Source organism: Paramisgurnus dabryanus, chromosome 1 (genome assembly GCF_030506205.2).
Source record: "Paramisgurnus dabryanus chromosome 1, PD_genome_1.1, whole genome shotgun sequence".
Lineage (NCBI taxonomy): Eukaryota > Metazoa > Chordata > Actinopteri > Cypriniformes > Cobitidae > Paramisgurnus > Paramisgurnus dabryanus.
This window is the reverse complement of record NC_133337.1, coordinates 68,425,519-68,444,099: the sequence shown is the minus strand read 5'-3', so window position 1 is coordinate 68,444,099 and position 18,581 is coordinate 68,425,519. Positions and strand designations below refer to the sequence as shown.

At 36.7% G+C, this 18,581-nt stretch overlaps 1 protein-coding gene across 1 annotated transcript; it reads left to right on the top strand.

The window, feature by feature from the left end:
- The first annotated feature begins 70 nt into the window (after positions 1–70).
- Positions 71–18,581, top strand: ubtd1b (ubiquitin domain containing 1b). The gene is made up of 4 exons (XM_065253463.2): positions 71–214; positions 319–939; positions 11,262–11,489; positions 14,047–18,581. Exons 2-4 carry the CDS (start codon positions 867–869, stop codon positions 14,430–14,432), a joined length of 687 nt encoding a protein of 228 aa, XP_065109535.1. The 5' UTR covers positions 71–214; positions 319–866; the 3' UTR covers positions 14,433–18,581.

The following is an 18,581-nucleotide window of genomic DNA, read 5'->3' as shown; positions in this document are numbered from 1 at the left end:
GGATGAATAATGAAGTACTGTTGCTGAATTAAAAAACAAAAACTTCCATGTACAATTAAAACACCCGGACAGCACCTTTCGTCACCCCTAATTCTTGGGGGAGGGGCTCTAGCGGGGCCACGTGACCAGCATGCGCATGCCCGGTGCTCCCTGTAACATGAACTAGTTGGAAATATCAGAGGGAAGAGGTAGATTACCGTAATAAAGAACTAAGGTAGGCTTGTGATGTACAAATAATACGGCGGTGTATCATATCGTGAGTAAGTAATATATCATGTATCTTAAACTTTTTTTCTCATTACTGTTATTTTTTTTCAGACTGAACTTGTAGATTCGGGATACAGCCCGTGCTCTGGCTAGCTGCTCTAAGTTAGCTCGTTGGATAAAGCCCGAAATAACTCGCGCAAGTCCCGTGCCAGAGAAAGGAAAGAGCATCGCGAGCTGTGCGCGAGACCCTTGATCAGAATTTTTGTTTAAACTTGCTTCTTTTATTGTTTAATTATTTCAAACTTTCATTGAAAGTTCTCTATGTATAAATAATCAGCATATGTGTAATTAGAAAAAAAAAATATTTTTTATCTAGTAATACACTGGGAGTATATAACTTTATGTACTGTAAATGAAATATCGAAAGTTCTTCAAAGTTGTTTTGAGAAGAAAGTAAACCTGTATAACCCTCGATGCCATCTCAAGGTGAGGTGGTTAATGAAAAGGTGGTGTCACTTACCAGCTAACATCGCATCTACTGCGTGATATGGACTAAAGACGTCAACAGCAAACACATGTTGACGTATGCTCTTCTATCAATATTTATCAAGTAATTTTAGTTGTCGTCTTACAATGTGGTCCATGTTTGATTGACAATCATGGGAGGATGCGTGGGGAGAGAACAAGCGGAGTCACGCGGAAACGGCGCGAGGGCGCACAGGAAACGTGGAGGTGAGACATAAACACACAACACACTTTTTAGCCTTAAACTTCAATGTATAGTTGTTTTGCATGTTTGTTTTGCCCTTACGTCTTTTGTAGTCTTAGAATATGCAAAATACAGATGCATCATTGACTAATTTGGATCTTCAATGAACTGCTGTGGTACTGCGTGGATGGTACATGAATATGTTAATCGTTCAGTACAATGCATTGTATTGTAATGTATATCCGTGTGATGCTATCGTTGTACCAAAGCACAGTACTTTTTTGTTAGGGATGCTTGTTGTATTTGTGTGGCTTAATATGCAAATGTAAGGTGTGTTAACTTGAACCTAACTCGTGAACAGCACGCACATAACACTTGGCATTCGTTGAAGTTCCACTGGCAGATATGGACATAGTGTCTTATGGTGTTTCCTTGCTTTAAAATCCTTGCTTTGTAAGTACACCCATAAATGAAAATTCATTTCATCCCCGGATATGACTTCCCTTTCTTCTGTTGGACACACAGAACACAAAGTTGCCACTTTTCATGTTCGGGACCCATATTAAAGTTTTAAAGATATTAAAGAAAAAAAACATTTGTTAAAAGACCAAGTATTAAAGTAACCCAAATAAAAAAAGATAGGTGCATGAAAGAAACAGTTGTTTTCTTACACCAATAATAACCTATATGTTTTAGAAGACAGTGGGGATGCACCAATCTGCCTTTTTTATTGAATCTGATACCGGAATACTGGGATTTTGCATCGGCAGATGCATAGAACCAATCTGATACTAAAATAAAAAACAGTGCTTAATTACCTAACATGGTTATTTAGTTTTTACCACCAGCCATTTTTTTTTTTTTGCCCACAATACAAACCCATGGGCCATTGACCATGTTTGCTCTGCTATTGTTATTTGCAGCTGATGTTTTCTGTTGAATGAAGTGCAGTATAAATATTATTAAACGGAACTGTGTCCGGGGATTGTTTGATTTTGGTTCGTTCACATTGTCAAGGATTTTCTGGAATCGGTGCGTGTCTTCGCACACATCTCATAAAGATCCAGTAAAGAAGTGAAGTGTTGTGTATTGTTGTATTTGTAATTGGATTTTTTCCTCAATGTCTTAAGTTTGCTTAGGCGTGATTTTTCTCTTTCAAAAAAACCACACATGCATTTCTTTTTTTGATTTGATCATAAACCGGAGCATGTTCTATTAAGCTGGCAAACAATCCAGTTTGAGCGTGGATAAGCAGGAGCTCTATGGTATCAGCTTCATTCCAATTTGCAGACATTTTTCGTTGTGAATGTTGATCTGCATTTAAAACTCCTGTGCTGAAGTCGCTTTGGATAAAAGCGTCTCTGTAAATGTAATCATGACATTATTATCAGTTATTATCTGGTACAAAGAACGTCTCCAGAGACAGTTTCACAAGAGCAATATTTGACTCTTACTTTGGAAAACAGTATGACTTTTAGGCCTCCTTCATGTCTATAACTATCGTTTACTGTTGTATAAAACTAATAAAATGTTTACATCGGAGTCCAGCAGTCATGTAGACGGCAGGGGTCTCTGCTGGGCATGTCTGTGCTTGTTCATGTTGTTATGCATTTGGCATACCAAGCGTCAGTGAAAACATCAGTAGAAAGCCATACATTTTCATTCTTTTGAAGCAGAACTGTAAATTATGTAGTCTAGTGACATCACCAGCAACAATGACATGCTTTTGTTTATCAGTGAAAGTACAGATGTGTGCTATCTAATATGATAGTATTGATGATAGTACAGCATATACTGCAGCGGTATCTCTTATTGTGGCGTGGTGTGTGTGTGCTTTAAACAGGAGATAAGATATCTGTTTACAGCAATGCACTAGATCACGTGGCCATCGCCAGCTAAAACAGGAAAACATCTCTTGGCTGTCTATGGACCAGATCAGAGTTTGAGATGCCCATTGAAACTCAGACTGTCTGACGCTGTGTATTACACACCAAATCCCATTTAAATGTAATACGGTAGAATGGCAGCCTTTGAGGCACCTCAACACATACACCTGGTATTGAGATGCATTTTAGTCTATTGGATGACAAGTGATGTTTAGTTCATCTCCTTTGTCAACGTTTGACCGCTTCTGTCCTGTTTACTTTGAGGGAATGGTCTGTGGGCGAGTTGTTCAATCACGAATTGGGAAATGACAGGTTTAAGTTAGCATGCACTAATATTATGTAAGAGAACCACTGCTTGTGTTGTAGTAAACATGATACACAAAGTTTTGTCCATGCAAGGGCTTTCTCGGATATTTAAGAGCAATTGATGAAATAATAAACACGCAAAATGAAACACAAATTAAAGAAAGTGAGAACAGCCACTTTAGATTTACCAATGCTAGCCCAAAGACCTGCTAGTATAAGGACTGATGTGAAAACATTGTGCTTGGTAAATCACACATTAGATCCAGAGGCGGAGAGTAGGTGGCCTTTTATGGCTTCTCGAACACAGTTGGGTTTTTGATCACCTCTGAATGTGTTCGAAAGTGGACGAGCTCAAAACGTTTTACAACCAGTTTACACCTGGATTTAGCTTTGATCCGATCAACCAAAATGCACCCTTTACCACAGTGGTGTCATTTCATCCCGGGCCACATCAGCATTACAGTTAATCTCAAAGGGCCGGTTGTATTTGAATGACTGTATGAATCTATCAACTCTTTTATTACTGTATATTGCATAATTTTCTCTGCATTTGCTTACTATTGGTTTTGTTAATAACTCAATTAATACCTAGCTTTGAAAGTAGAAGCCCAGGCACATAATGACAGTGTATAGAGTACAACTATTCTACAGATTATTTTAAAAATAATTGTGGTGACAAAAACACATGTTGTATGTGAGTACAGTACACTCAAAATGTTATGTTATCCTTCATTGTGCAGGTCAGAAAATGAGAGGCATTTTAGATACTATTAAAGAGTTTTACCATCTCCACCACAAAATTAGGCATTTATTAAACACATCTACCCTCGCTTGTCATTTCTTGCCCTCTTTACAAAAAAGCTGTGATTTTTTTTTTTTACCTGGCTTTGAGTGTCTGACTGTTTGACTGACGTCTCATGAGTTCATTGTTGTAGGCTACAGATCAATAGATTCAATCGTTTATTAATGAGTCAGATGGGTCATTAGTTCGCGTATTCAGCGGAAATAGACGCGTTGTAAACTAATCCCAGCTGGACATCGCAAAACATTTCTGTACACGAGTCGGAAAACATTTTCTCGCTGGATGCGCGTGAGCGGGCGCGAGAGAGGGAAAGAAAGAACGAGCAGATACTGTCCGTTTCCATATGCGGAGGTCGCATAGGCAGCGTCATCAAGCCTGGTTTATTTAAGTTAACTGACCATTACATTCGCAAGTCATACGCATATTACAACTATTTACTATAAACAAAGAATAATATTTAACTTTATAATTGTTAATATTCTGAAACAAGACAGTCCTGATGACGTATGCAGCCTGGAAATGCGAGCTCCGGACGCTGCAGCGTTCGCATTCAGACACGCCCATTCTAGTAGTGCGCGCGTGCGGGGCACTGCTCATTCTCTCTCATGCAATCATCAACATTATCACTATAATTACATTACAAAAAGACTTTGGCGGGGCAAAAATTAGTTTTTGTGGCTGCTAAAAAAATCTATATAGGAAATAACCTGCAAAAATAAAACTTATAATAACAATAAAATAATCTGTAAACTCTCGCGGGCCACATAATTAACATAATTTGTAAACTCTCGCGGGCCAGATGAAATGAGGGGGCGGGCCGGATTTGGCCCGCGGGCCTTGAGTTTGACACCCCTGCTTTACCAGGTGTAAACAGGGCCTTTGATACTTGCACAGAGGAGGAAGAGGGAACATCTCATGTTCCTTAAGATGGTGATGAAACACACGAAGGGGGAGGAGAATATGTCCTTGCTTGTACTGGTGGTGGAGTAAAACGAGAGGAATGCAACATTCGGCACTCAGGTTCATCTCTTTAGTACAGTGGCAGAGCTGCAAGTATTTGCATAATTTTTGATTAGAGATCATGTTATATGATGAACATTGACTGTAACATTCTGCAGTACACATCCACATGTTCTCTCTTGTAACATGCAAGGACTTAGACTAAGTTTAAAACGATACCTTGCTGATTCTGAATATCGCTTTGTACTCGCCTACTAAGTTTTTAACATGTAACAGTTTCTGTGCGGTTTGGCTGTTTATTTACATGTTTATTTAGGGTCCTAAAAATGTAAACTTTTAAAAATGGGTTTTGAAAAGCAACTTTTTTGATAACAATGCCTTGTTGTCTGCGTCTCATGAATGTTATTTGTTGAATGTATTAATTCAGTCTATAGGCATGTGCGAAACAACAATAGTGCAACGATTTTTGGGAGTTTTATGTGTATCGGCTGATAAGTGGCTGCTTTTTCCAGCATTATTTACTGACAGAGTGCTGGAAGCCACAAGCGATTGCAGGTCATGTGACTAAAAACAACCAACCTTTCCATGACAACATCGCAATCTCGGCCTAACAGCTGATCATAGCTTTACGAAGCGGGTTTTTATTTCTTATCTCTATATATATTTGTTGTAGTAAAGTGCTAGAAATAAATATCCTTTGCTGATAGTTCCTCGTCATTGTGGAGAGCGCAGTTCATGGTTCCATAGCACCCTCACCTGTTTTTACTATTGTTAAATATATATATATATATATATTTTTTTAAGTTTAATAAATGTTACTTTTTTAAATTGAGACTTGTAACATTTGGCATCATTGTGTCAAAATAAATAACCCAACTAAATATCCATTGAAAATATTCAACTCGAGCGAACAATTTGCATGACACGAAGTTAAATCCCGCGAGTAATCTTGAGCTAGTAACGCAATGACCCGCGTTTGGTGTGTACGTAGCATAAGAGGACATTTAAAAAGTCAGGTCGGGTGATAATAGATAAATTAATACCACTAATGTTGCCTTTGTGATATTATTAGGTATTATATTATTAGGTATATTATTGTTTTATTAGAGAATTAAATATATAAGCACAACAAATATTCATACAAAGAGCAATTTAATATGCCTTTAAAAAGGGTTATATCTGTTAAAAGTAATGAAAATAAAATACTGCAGTTTTCAGTCAGTGTATGAATTAAATATCCACTGATTCTTAATAAAGTAAAACAGTTTTTTAGTCATGAGCAGAGAATGATTTTTCTCCTTTAATATTATTGACAAAAGAATTAGGTTACTGTTGTTTTAAGACTTAAGATCTTTGCTATGTATACATGCTGAATGACAGGCTGTGTCTGTGTGTGTGCGCATCAGGAGTATGAGCAGCTGCAAGTTAAATGAAAGTTTTAACGGTCAAACATTTAAAATGCATGGAAAAACACATTTTCGGCATTAAGATGAAATGTCCACGATAGATATACATTTTGTGGCTGTTTGATGGGTATATGAAGATGCATCGCGCTGCATGTTAGGACTGGAGCGTGCCCTCAATGAAAATACACACACATGTCTGTAAAGGCATAGAGAGAAATCCAAATTTGCAGGTCCCACATGAGCAATGGGTTATAAAAATTCTCGCACTGCATAAAAATGGTCTCAAATTGCACCTGCATTCAAAGTAAATAAAAGTTTGAGTACTGATCGAGTCATTTAATGCGATGATCAAAAGATATCGATTTACAGTGCCATTGATCTTTTATTCAACCTGACTGCTGAGTTGTAAATTGCATTTTTTTCCACATTTGTTTGCCTGTCACTTTAAAAGGCTTTTTTGCATTAAGCTGCTTTGGAAGAATTCAGTGAAAGACACTTCCCAGAATACATGAATCCTGTGCAGTTTTAAAGGTCGTTTATTGTTGATAATACTTGAACACTTCCTTAGTGCACCATTGTCAGGTTGGGTGAAACGATTTGGGTGAAACAACACTGAGTACATCCCACAAAGTGTCCTGATTACTTATTACACCTAAGCTCCCCATGCTATAAATAATGTGTTTGGATGCAAGGTGACCTCTTAAATACTTGGCCATGGTCAGAGAAGGATCTACATGGGATGGGGCTCACACATTCCCTGGCAAAACATTTCACCCACCCACTATCTATCTTTCAGTATGAACTTCCTTATGATTTCTCTGGATATTTTATTTATTAGTTCGGTGTTAGAGATTAGATAGTAATATGTAGAGATTTATCATATATTTGAATGTCATCAGTAGTAGCAGAGCAAGATATTAACAGTATCATTGTAGTTCCTTACTAACAAACTGTGTATGGGTGACACTGCACCCCACTTCCAGCATTTACTCTCAGGTTGAGGGTCTCTTTGCAAATAATCATGAATGTTTTCATGTCTTGGATATGAAAGGTGCGCAAGCATGGAAAAATAAGGCTACTAACCAACAGCACTATATTATATAATTTAATGCTTTGTTTATTTCAAAGTAGAATTTTAGAATGGGTGCACCATACTAGGGGTGTGACGAGATCTCGTGCGACAAGGTCTCGCGAGATTTCTTGTGCAGGTGCTGGCCGTTTCTCAAAAGACTGCATACTTCGGAGGTCGCATTTTTAAACTGCATTTACTTCATCACTGTCTTATTAGAGACTATTAACAATTATAAAGTTTACTAATTTTTTAGTTAATCGCAACTTGTTGTAATATGCTCACGACTTGCGAATGTAATGCTCAGTTAATGATCTGTAATAAACCTTGATGACGTATGCAGCCTTCATATGCGACCTCAGGAGGATGCAGCTTTCTGTTTGACCCTTTACAGTGCATGCATTATATTTGTCTTTTACTGCGTTTGCTTTTTTGTTTCGGTTTTAGGTTTTTAGCTTGTGTGAAGTCTGAGACCCGTTGTGTTTGTCTGTTGATCAGTGTCAGATGTGTCTCAGCAGATTAAGCCCTCACTCAGAGTTTACATGATTTAATGTCTGCATGTTCTTGCTCAAAAAATGTCAGTGGCTGTATAATTTCTAGTGTAAAGAAATGGACATATATTAAATATTAATATGGATTTAAACATTGTTTGACTAAAAATAAGCGTTTCTCTCCGTCAAAAGTGAAGACAGCGTCTGCGAGACGAGTCCTCTATCGTCCCCTGCAGGCATTTGTTATAATAAATACATAATGCTTTTTATTTATAGGCCACAAAATGTTGTTTAATGTAACTTGGTTTTAATACTTTATTTGAACCAATTATTATTGCATCTTCGTTATTATGTAATTTTAAAATGCTGCTACTTACTTGGGTCTATTTTTATTACCCCAAAATAACAAATTACTTCATTATCAGTTAGCAAAATAATTGTTAGGGCCAGTCCTTGATTAGTTTAAACATTTAAAAATAATGTTATTTCAGTTTCTTATTCATTTATTTTATCATTGAGGGTTTCTTAAAAAGTGTAAAAATATCGTCTCGTCTCGTTCTCGTGAACCCAATCTCGTGTTTCGTCTTGTCTCGTGGATTAAGTGTCTCGTCACACCCCTACACCGTACACAAGGGGTGCTGCAGAGTAACATGTCATGCACAGGTTTTATCCTGTTGAAAACTTTTGCTTGACTGTCATGTCTTGAAATCTTAAACATGTCACTTGCATATATTTTGTCTCATCATTTCTGTTGTACTGTTATCTACATCATTGTTTATTCAAAACAAGCGTGCTGTTTGACTCGATAACTTATCAGAGTTATTTAGTGTTCGCCATGGTCCTCAGGGTTATTTAGAAAACTGGTTAGGTTGTGATCTGCCCATAGGGGAAGGACAGTATTTACAGATAACCATCATAAACAAACCACCTTTGATCAGTTTGTCATGTGTATGAGTACATATGTGCTTTTTACACTCTCACTGCTAGTTTGTTTACTAACTAGCAGTTTGTTACAGAACAATTCTGTCTTTATTATTTGTTCTGTTTTTTTTTCTTTTTAATATTAAGCTCTTTCACCACATCTCAAAAGTATTTTGCTGATAATTTTTTCTGATGGATTAAAAAACATTTGGGATAAGAACAGATCTAAAATCATTGCAGGAATTTACAGTTTTTGAATAATTTACAGTTATTGCATGGTCAAGAGTGAGACACAAATATTTATTATATATTTTTTTTTTACAAATACTTACCCTTACACGTAATGATCGTTTACCTGGCTCATTGTACAATATTTTTTTATTCCCAGTTTTCCATGAAATAATTGAAAGCAATAAATGTCAGATCTTATTTATTGCACCGTTGCTTTTACAATCCCACTTGTACTTCATCACTGTTAGTCCACTATTTGTGAAGTTTAAGTTAGAAAAAGTATTGATGGAAAATTTTAGTCAGCACACCTTTTCGATGATGTCATAGTAAAACTTTAATTTGTGTGTATTTTCTTGAAACTAAGACCATCGTCATTGATTGAAATGGTAAAATCCTGGCCAAATGGTCAAAAGTAATTTGGTGTTTCATTTTGACTTGAGATTGTCAGTCCCAAAGTTTTTTTTTGTGTGCATGGATTAAAGTTTTCCGTCGCTAGACGGATTTCCGTCAATTGCAAAATTATTAAATTCACTTTTAATAAAGACGACGTGTATTCACCTTTTTTTAAGTTGGATGTGATCAAAGCCTGGGGTGGAGCCAAATCACGTTCCTCTCTCCACTGTAAGCGTTCTGTAATCACTACGCACCGGATCCACTCCGGGTTTTCTGGCTGTATCACGTTAAGCTGAGGTAAAACTTTCAGCTAGCATGGACAAACTTGTAATGCAGAAAGGCTCCGATGTTTTAGCGATTGATAAAGGTGTAAAAGACCAATGGAGATTGACTTGGCTTAGCGAAATGATGAAGATTGGCAAGCCTTTCAGTTCGTGGGATAAGAAAAACAAAACGCCAGGTAATTTACGTGTCTTTGCAATTAGGGGTCCTGTATTTTCTCACGTACGTGATCACCCGGGTCCCGTTTTTGACTGCTATGCTCATCAGGCCAGTTGCTAATACAACAGGTTTGTTAAACTTGTGGGTAAACTTCATGTGGCGCCACAAGAACCAAGAGGCAGATGACATCCACATCCTGTGAGAGCGATTTCAGGAATCATAAGAGGAGACTGCTTCCGAAATGCTCTCGCGGCACTTTGATGTCATCCACCTGTCGGTTCTTGCAGTTTCATTTGCGTGTGGTCTCAAAAAACGTACGTTAACATTTGTACATATATTTTAGCACCGCACTTTATAAACAAGTGATATTAAGCCATTCAAACACTAAACAACAGTGTTAATGTTAAATGCGTTCGCTGTTTCTGTGTCAGAGCTGAACACGTAAGCCGCGCATTCGCTTCTCATTGTGCTTGTGAGTATTTTTGCCACTTTATTGGGCTTAAATACAAATATGTGTCAAAAATCCCGTCTTTGCAAGTATCCTCATATAAACACGACCATTTAGGTCTTAGGAGAAAGTAAACAGCAGAACCATTGCGCATAAAATAGCACATCAGCGCTGCCTCTATTGTAACATAATAATTTGTTGATAAAGGTACAGTCATCAATTAACAACTGTCACTATGGTTACAGACATCCTGTGCGAATTGTACACTAGTTTAACTCGAGTTACACGTTCAGGGTTTATATTCATACATAACGTTACTGTAAGCTGTTGTGTGAACAGAACAGACCCTGGATTATTCGTTTATGTGTACTGAATAATATGATATGAAAAAGTTGTATTTGTTCACATTAGTAAATGCATTATATAACTTGAAAAAACAATGAAAAATATAGAATATATAAGCATTTATTAATTCTTGTTTATGTCATTACAGTAATTGATGGTAGTTCATGGTGCATTCACTAATGTTAAGAGTTTCAACTTTGATTAAAAAATTATTAGTAAATGCTAAAATAAATACATTTACAATTAATAAATAATTAATAAAAGATTCATTAAAGGTGGTGATATTCATGTTTTCTTTTTATATAGTGGGTTATTTAGCTGTTTCGCCTTCATCTTAAATGCCATGCAAACTACAGCTACCTATTTATGCCACAGGAGACTTTAATATGGAATTAATGGCAAAAAATACACCCTTAAAATGCTATTGGTCTCGCCTACATTAAGTTTTGGTTAAAGAAATATGACTTGGCCTGAAAAAAATTTCAGTCAAATGAATTTTTTTCACTTTAATCCATGTGTGTGTGTTTTGGCAACTTTCTCCTCTGCCATTATTTCATGCTCATTATTTTTCCATTAAATACTTTACTACTTCACATCTTGTAGCATATCCCATTAATTGCAATTCTTATATGTTCTATATCCAAAGGTCGTAATGAGCCCCTGAAAAAAGACAAGCCAAAGTGGAAGAGCGACTATCCCATGACGGAGGGCCAGCTCCGCAGCAAGAGAGATGAATTCTGGGACACGGCCCCAGCATTTGATGGACGGAAGGAAATCTGGGATGCCCTGAAAGCTGCAGCTGTGGCTTTAGAGTGTAATGATCAGGAGCTGGCTCAGGCTATAGTGGATGGAGCCAACATCACATTACCACATGGTAAGAGTCATTATACTTGCATGTCAATTTAATGAATTGTTTTACTACAGTGGGATAATAGCATGGTGGTGTTTTGTTTTTGCATTCAAGATGGCTTACAGAAAAAATACATATTTTCATATTCACTAATCTTATATTTGTATCATTCCTATGTAGTTCTGATTACCACCACCTGATTTTAAATTTTCAATTGATTTTGGTTTTAAATGCCTAAAAGTATAGGGGAACATTACCGTAAGAGGCTGCATTTGGAGTGGTTTACATTTTGTGTCTAAAACCACATGTAAAACGCAACCGTGCCACTTTCATCGCGCTTGGGCAGTTGCGCTCCAATAGCGTCTGCCATTGCTACGCAACATTGGGCCACACTTCCCATAGATCCAGTAATGTGTTCCATACATTGTTTCAAAAATAAAATGACTGTTCATTTGTTCGTTCTTTCGTTCTGTGTATCCCTGAATAACTATAATCAGCAGTTCCTTCTTGGGTTAATACATAATGATCCATTGTGTACATGACACATGTCTATGTTTAAATGCAAAACATTTTGTCAACACAACTGAAATTAATCCGATTGAAGGTATCGACAATACAGTTTACATGCACCCTAAACATTGCAATCTGATTAAAATGTTTACTTGTACACTATATAATCCAAACCAAACATCTGTGCACGCGCACAGACAGGGTTGCCAGATTTGCGTATCAAAAACATCCTAAGGGACATTCAGAACTAGCCCAAAAGCAGCCCAAATACCAATAACTAATGAACGAAATCTTTTCATCTTTAACCGGCAGAAAAAACAACTGGTGGAAGCAGTTTAAACCGTAGCCCAAATCATAACTTGAACAAAAAGAGGAGGACTTGGCAACGCCACACAGCATCTCTCGTTGAGTTCACACAGGCAAAGAAAACACACTTTTTGAAAGGCACAACGCTATTTGATTGCTTATTGGTAGACATTAGTGCCGCAGAATTTATAGCACGTAACCACATTACCTTAATAATGCCTGTTTCTGTGACGTGAATTATGCGAAGCATCAATATGAGGTAAATATAAGACATGAACTTGAGCACAATGTGCACAATGTGTCTTTGCATCCGAATGACAAAATACTATGATTCACATGTTTACATGCAAACTTTTCTCCTGCTGATCAGATCACAGATCGGACTACACACCCCCTTCAATACGATCAAAATTTGCATTCGATCAAACTCAGTCGTATTGATTAAAGTGTTTACATGAGGCTTTTCCATATGATTGAGCCATCAACACGATTACAAACGATTATTTGGTTGCATGTAAACGTACCTAATGTTTACATGTGAAAGGTGAAGCTGATTGGTTGGCAAATTTTACAATAAGGTTGTATTTGTTAACGTAAGTAAAAGTATTAGCTATGAACTAACATTTTGAGTAAGTTTTTTAGCATTTATTATTTTTTTTATGTTCATGATAGCTAATGCAACTAATTTTAATGTTAGTGTAATAGTGTTTTCTTTATTACCATAATGTAGGGTTTTCCAAACTGCGGTTCGTGGGGAATTTAATCAAAATTTACTCACTTACTTACTTACACAAAAAAGATATTTTGTTTGATCTGAATGTCATGTGACCATTACACAACATTGTATCAAAAAACTGTGGATACATATACGTTTTATGTACCAATAAAACTAGATGAAGTTCCAATAACAGTAACTATGTAAAATACTACTGATACAAATGAATAAAAATAAATGTTTTTGAATTTAAAGGTTACCTATTGTCCGATTCACGATTTTTCCTTTGGTGTGTAAGTGTGTATTAGTACATGTTAACAATATGCAAAAGGTACATACCCTAAAGTAAACGATGTTAGAGTTATAATCTACAACGTAAATATCTTTTCTTGAACTTCACAAACACACGGATTGTAGGCAACAGTTTACTTCCTGGGATTGGTTATGTAGACAAGACCGACATTATCATAATTCTTTCCGCATCGGACTCACAGCCTGTAAGTTAACTCCTATTAGCATCGTATTGTGAGCAAATCTTTCAAATGTGGTAAGGAGCATCACATTTCCTGCTGACATCAGAGGTCAGATTACAACATATAAATCTGTGCGTTTAAGGAAGAGCGTGAAATCTGGAGCTACGGTATGTGAAAAATGTGTTTTTTTAACATAAACCACGCAAACACATTGTATTATACTAAATACAAAATAACAGTTTTTTTAGCAGTGAAATGGGTGCTTTTTAAACATGCAACTGTGCTATTAAATGATGGAAATAATTACTTAAAATATTTACCTAAAAATTAGGTCAAGGGTTCAGCTCAAAAAAAGTTTGAAAACCCCTAGCATAGAGGAAGAGGAAGCTGGGTTGAATCACAATGGACAACAGTACCATTGTTTTATGAATACCCCACTTCCTTTCGTTTTAATTATGAGTATACATGAGCAAAATATTTTGAGAAATGTGAATTTCCATTTTTGTAGACGTAGCATTGTTGATTGTTTTTCCTATCATTAAAACCTTTGTACATTTTGCACTTTGTACCATTTTAGGATCCCTAACAGAGTGTTATGATGAACTCGGCAACCGGTACCAGCTCCCAGTATACTGCCTGGCACCGCCTGTCAATCTGATCACGGAGAGAAGTGAGGAAGACCCGTCGGACAACCCTGAGCCCCAGACAGCACAGAAGAAAGAGTTCCAGCTAAAGGTACGCCTCTCCACCGGCAAAGACGTACGGTTGAACGCCAGCATGGCCGACACCATTGGCCTCCTCAAAAAGCAACTGCACGCTCAGGAGGATATTGATGTCGCCCACCAGCGCTGGTTCTTCTCTGGAAAGCTCCTCACAGACAAGACACGCCTGCAGGACACCAAAATCCAGAAGGACTTTGTTATCCAGGTCATTGTGAACCAGCCATTAACACCAACTCAATAAGACGCAGCTGATGAATTTACAGAGACATAAAGGACCAATATGAAAAACACAAAGTTTTGCACAAAAACGGACAGCGACTTTAAGAAGAAATGGAGAATCTTTGTCTATCATTAAAGAGAAAATTACGATTATTAGACTTGTTGCTCGAGTCAATCGTGCTGTAAAAATGCGTTTCTGGGGTGAACTTTTGTAAGGATAACTCCACGATTCACAGCTAGACACTCAAGCCCTTCTCAAATCCGACATCTGGGAAAACAAATAAACCAACCTAACGTGTTGCATCTGTGCTAACTTGAGCAAAAGTGCCAAGGCAAATAGCTGCAGTGTCGGTTTTGGTTAAAAAGCACATTGCTTTCAATCCCTTGACTATGCATATCCTGCAAGCTTTAGGTTTACTGTATCTACGTGGTCCTCTTAAAGTGATTTCACCTTGTAAGATTCATGTAAGTTGAGCTTCATTTTGCACACTTTAAAAAAGTATCGTAGTCGTGCCTTGAAAGGAGAGTAGGTTTTTAAATGCTGTTTTTATTTTGCTTATAAAGGCTTTTTTAGCCTGGAGGTGGCTAAACGGGCTCACAGACACATGCTTTGTGTTTTGTAACTGATGTCTTTGAACACAATCCAATACTTGCTATGCAATCTTTAAACAATTGGGGAAAAAGATGCTGATATCGTTCACTTCTCAACCCGTTTATCTGATGTAGCTAATCTAAAACTTAAATGTTTTTATAAAGCATGCTATCGCAAGGTCATGACAAGTGAGAGTGCATAAATAGATCACTGTCATACACTTGCAGCGATGCTGGATGTCTTGGAGTAACCGCATCTTTATCTCCTGAGACTATCAAACTAAAGTGTCCTACTTTTTGGTGAGCCATCCGATTTCCAATCATAGATTGCTGCATCTTAATTGGATAGTTTAGCCAAAAATTTAAATTTCTTCATCATTTACTCACCCTTATATTGTTCTGAACCTGTATGAGTTTCCTCTGTTCATCACAAAAGATGATATTTTGATTAATGATGGTAAGCACACGAAAGTCAATGGAAATCTTCTTTTGTGTTCAACAGAAAAAAAAAACTCATACAGGTTCAGAACAACATGAGAGTGAGTAAATGATGACCACATTTTTTTGCTTTGTTTTGTCTGTTCCTCTTTTGGGGGAACTGTGGGAGGAGCTATAAGTGCTCAGGCTGCAGTCAAAACATCAAATGACTATAGATCCTTTTTTGTATTTTATATTCTGTACTATTCCAATCTTTACTCCGCTTGTTTTTAAATGACTTAGACCAAGTTTCACAAACAAGACTTAGATTAAGCCAGGATTAGGCCTTTTACAAAAGTGATAAAATAAAAATTACTAGTGTACATCTTAAGACAAAACAATGGGACGTATATACATTTTAAGATGTGTTGGGGCTAGTTGTAACTCAAACATCCATTTAGTCTAAGACTAGGCTTAGGCCTTGCCTGCGAAACCAGGCCCTAGTAAGATGTTTTTTACTTGTTTCTTCAAAGTGGCTGTATAATTGGCTTAAAAGCTAATAATTTATTGTTTAGCATATTCTATAGCTAAATAAACACATACATGGTATAGTTTACCCTTAGCATCAGTTTTAAAATCCGTCCCAACATTTCTGTAGCATCTATGGCAAACATCAAAACAATTGTTTCCCCGGATTTGCGTCATATTGTGAGTTGGTCTCTTATATGCAGTCTATTAACACAGAAAACAATTCTGAAATTCAATATTTGATAGGTTTGTGAGGTTACTGTGAAAGTCAATGGGACATCTGTTTTTTTTTTTTGTAGGCGTCAAATGTAGGTGCATTAAGGGGAGAGTTCACCCAAAAATTCAAATTCTGTCATCATTTATTGACCTTTAGGTTGTTTTAAACCTGAATAAATATTTTTGTTCTGCCGAACATAAAGGAACACATTGAGCAATTTTGGGGCACCATTGACTTTCGTAGTTTTTTGCCTACCGTAATATGAAAGTCAAGGGTGCTCTTCTTGATTACAAACAGAACAAAGAAATGTATATAGGTTTGAAAAAAAAAAACTTCAGGGTGATTAAATGATGTCATTTTTTGATATACTACTACTTTAAGCTTAATTTTTTCTGTGTGCAGTTTTTAAAGAAACACAGCATAATTTTCTGTGGTTATCAAAGTAACTGTTTATATAGCATATCTTTTATGTAACCCAGCATATTTCATTAAGTCCCTTGTATCGTAAAGCACAAGTTCTGTGAAAACAAACATGAGCTTTGTGTGTGTACAAGACCCACCAATCCCCCACCATGACAAAGACTTTAATAGAAGCTGATTGTTTGTATGTAAGTGTGTCACAACTTAAGAACATATCATGTATCTTAATATACATACACTGGCTGTCTGGATAAACACCTCCAAAAGAGAGCGTATTTCTTCCCTTCTTACTTCAGCAGAATCTGAAACTCTTATACTGTGACTAAAGAGTTGTAATAAATATGCTGTAGTTGCTGTTGGACCTCACCGGGCTTATTTTACAGTCTCATACTGGCAGCACTTTTGCCATTTACTGTAAAAACCTGTCCACAACCGCTGTTTATGGTTATTTACCCCATAAACTTCTTGAAGTACAAGACTGTGCTCTAATGAGCAGTTTTAAATATAATCAAACTATTTCTAAATGTCTTTCAGTGGTTTGTTGTTTAAAGGTGGTGCGTGTAAATTTTAGCGGCTTCTAGTGGTGAGATTGCGGATTGAAACCAATAGCTCACCCCTCCGTTTCAAAACGCAGATGGTAGCCGCTAAAGGACAAACATTTTGTTGTTGTTTTTATGTTCTGGCTGTTTTAGTTTTGGTTATGTTGCTTTATTGGAAAGCACTTTGGTCAACATGAGTTTGCTTAAAATGTGCTATTCAAATAATAAACGAAACTAAACAGCGTAGGGACAAAACGCGCTCCTTAGAACAGTTGTTTCATTTAGGGCTACTATAAAAATATGACGGGGACTTCCATGTAAGGAGACCCATGGTGCATTTAGATTAATGCTGCATTCCAGGCAACCTGTAACCCGTAACTCACGACTTCAAAACCACGACTCCCGACTCTGAACTGGGAGTACATCAATCTAGTACGAGTTCACGGGTGGGAAGTCACGGATTTGACTGCCGTTCCAGTGCACTTTCACCGGTAGAAGGATGTAAAAACACGAGTTACAGGCTGCCTGGAACGCATAAGGTCGTGAGTCGTGGTTTTGAAGTCGTAACTCACGGGTTTAAAAACCTGCCTGGAACGCAGCATAAAACTGCTCATTAAACAATACAGTTCATTATGGAAGGTCTTTATACACCACTGATAATATAGCTAGTTAGATTATATTGCATTTCGGTTAAGAGATTCTACTAAAAGTTACACAATGCACCTTTAATATAAACGTAAATCCCTTTATTTGATATTTCAGTTTTTGTATTGCAATGTCAATAGACTCAAGTCTAAAAGTAATAGAAATGGTTACTGTGATGCATGCAATGATGCACACAATAAAAGGTGATATCAAATGCTGGTATTTATGGATGTAGATTATTCAAGATCAGGTTTAATTCAAGATTCAAGTCTTCAGTGTTTAAATAGTAATTGATTTTTTTGTTTCTATGTTATATTTGTTTAAATGTTTGTCATGTATGACTGATGCTGTATGAATTAGGGTCTTTTTTAGGTTATTTGCTTTTTTGGAATCTTGTTGTGTCTCGTGAAATGACGTTTACATGAAGGGTGTGTAAACTGAAAGACTGTGGAAGCTGCTAGAAAGCCATAGCTGTCAATCTTTCTCAGCCCACAATAGTGGGACAATATCAGGAGACTCTACCTTGGACATTTGTCTTTCAAATCTTAAGACTGTAAGAAGCCATTTAACATTAATCGAGCCTGCTGCGTATGTGTTTCGTAAAAGGCAAAATATGATGAACTTTTATGTTCCTTTAAAAGGAATTCATGTGAATTTCTTCTTTTAATATCTGTATATTTAGAGATTTTAAAGAAAAGTGCGTTCTTACACGTGCTTACAGCATGATTTCTGAAAGTTATGTAAGTTTACATGGTCATTTGTTTTTCAGATGTTTTAATTGTCAAAATAAAAGTAACAACTGCTAAAGCAAACA

Coding starts and splice junctions, on each gene's coding strand:
- ubtd1b (XM_065253463.2), top strand. CDS start 867: ATGGGAGGATGCGTGGGGAGAGAACAAGCGGAGTCACGCGGAAACGGC. Junction 940..11,261: donor GGCGCACAGGAAACGTGGAG/GTGAGACATAAA, acceptor CTATATCCAAAG/GTCGTAATGAGCCCCTGAAA. Junction 11,490..14,046: donor CAACATCACATTACCACATG/GTAAGAGTCATT, acceptor GTACCATTTTAG/GATCCCTAACAGAGTGTTAT.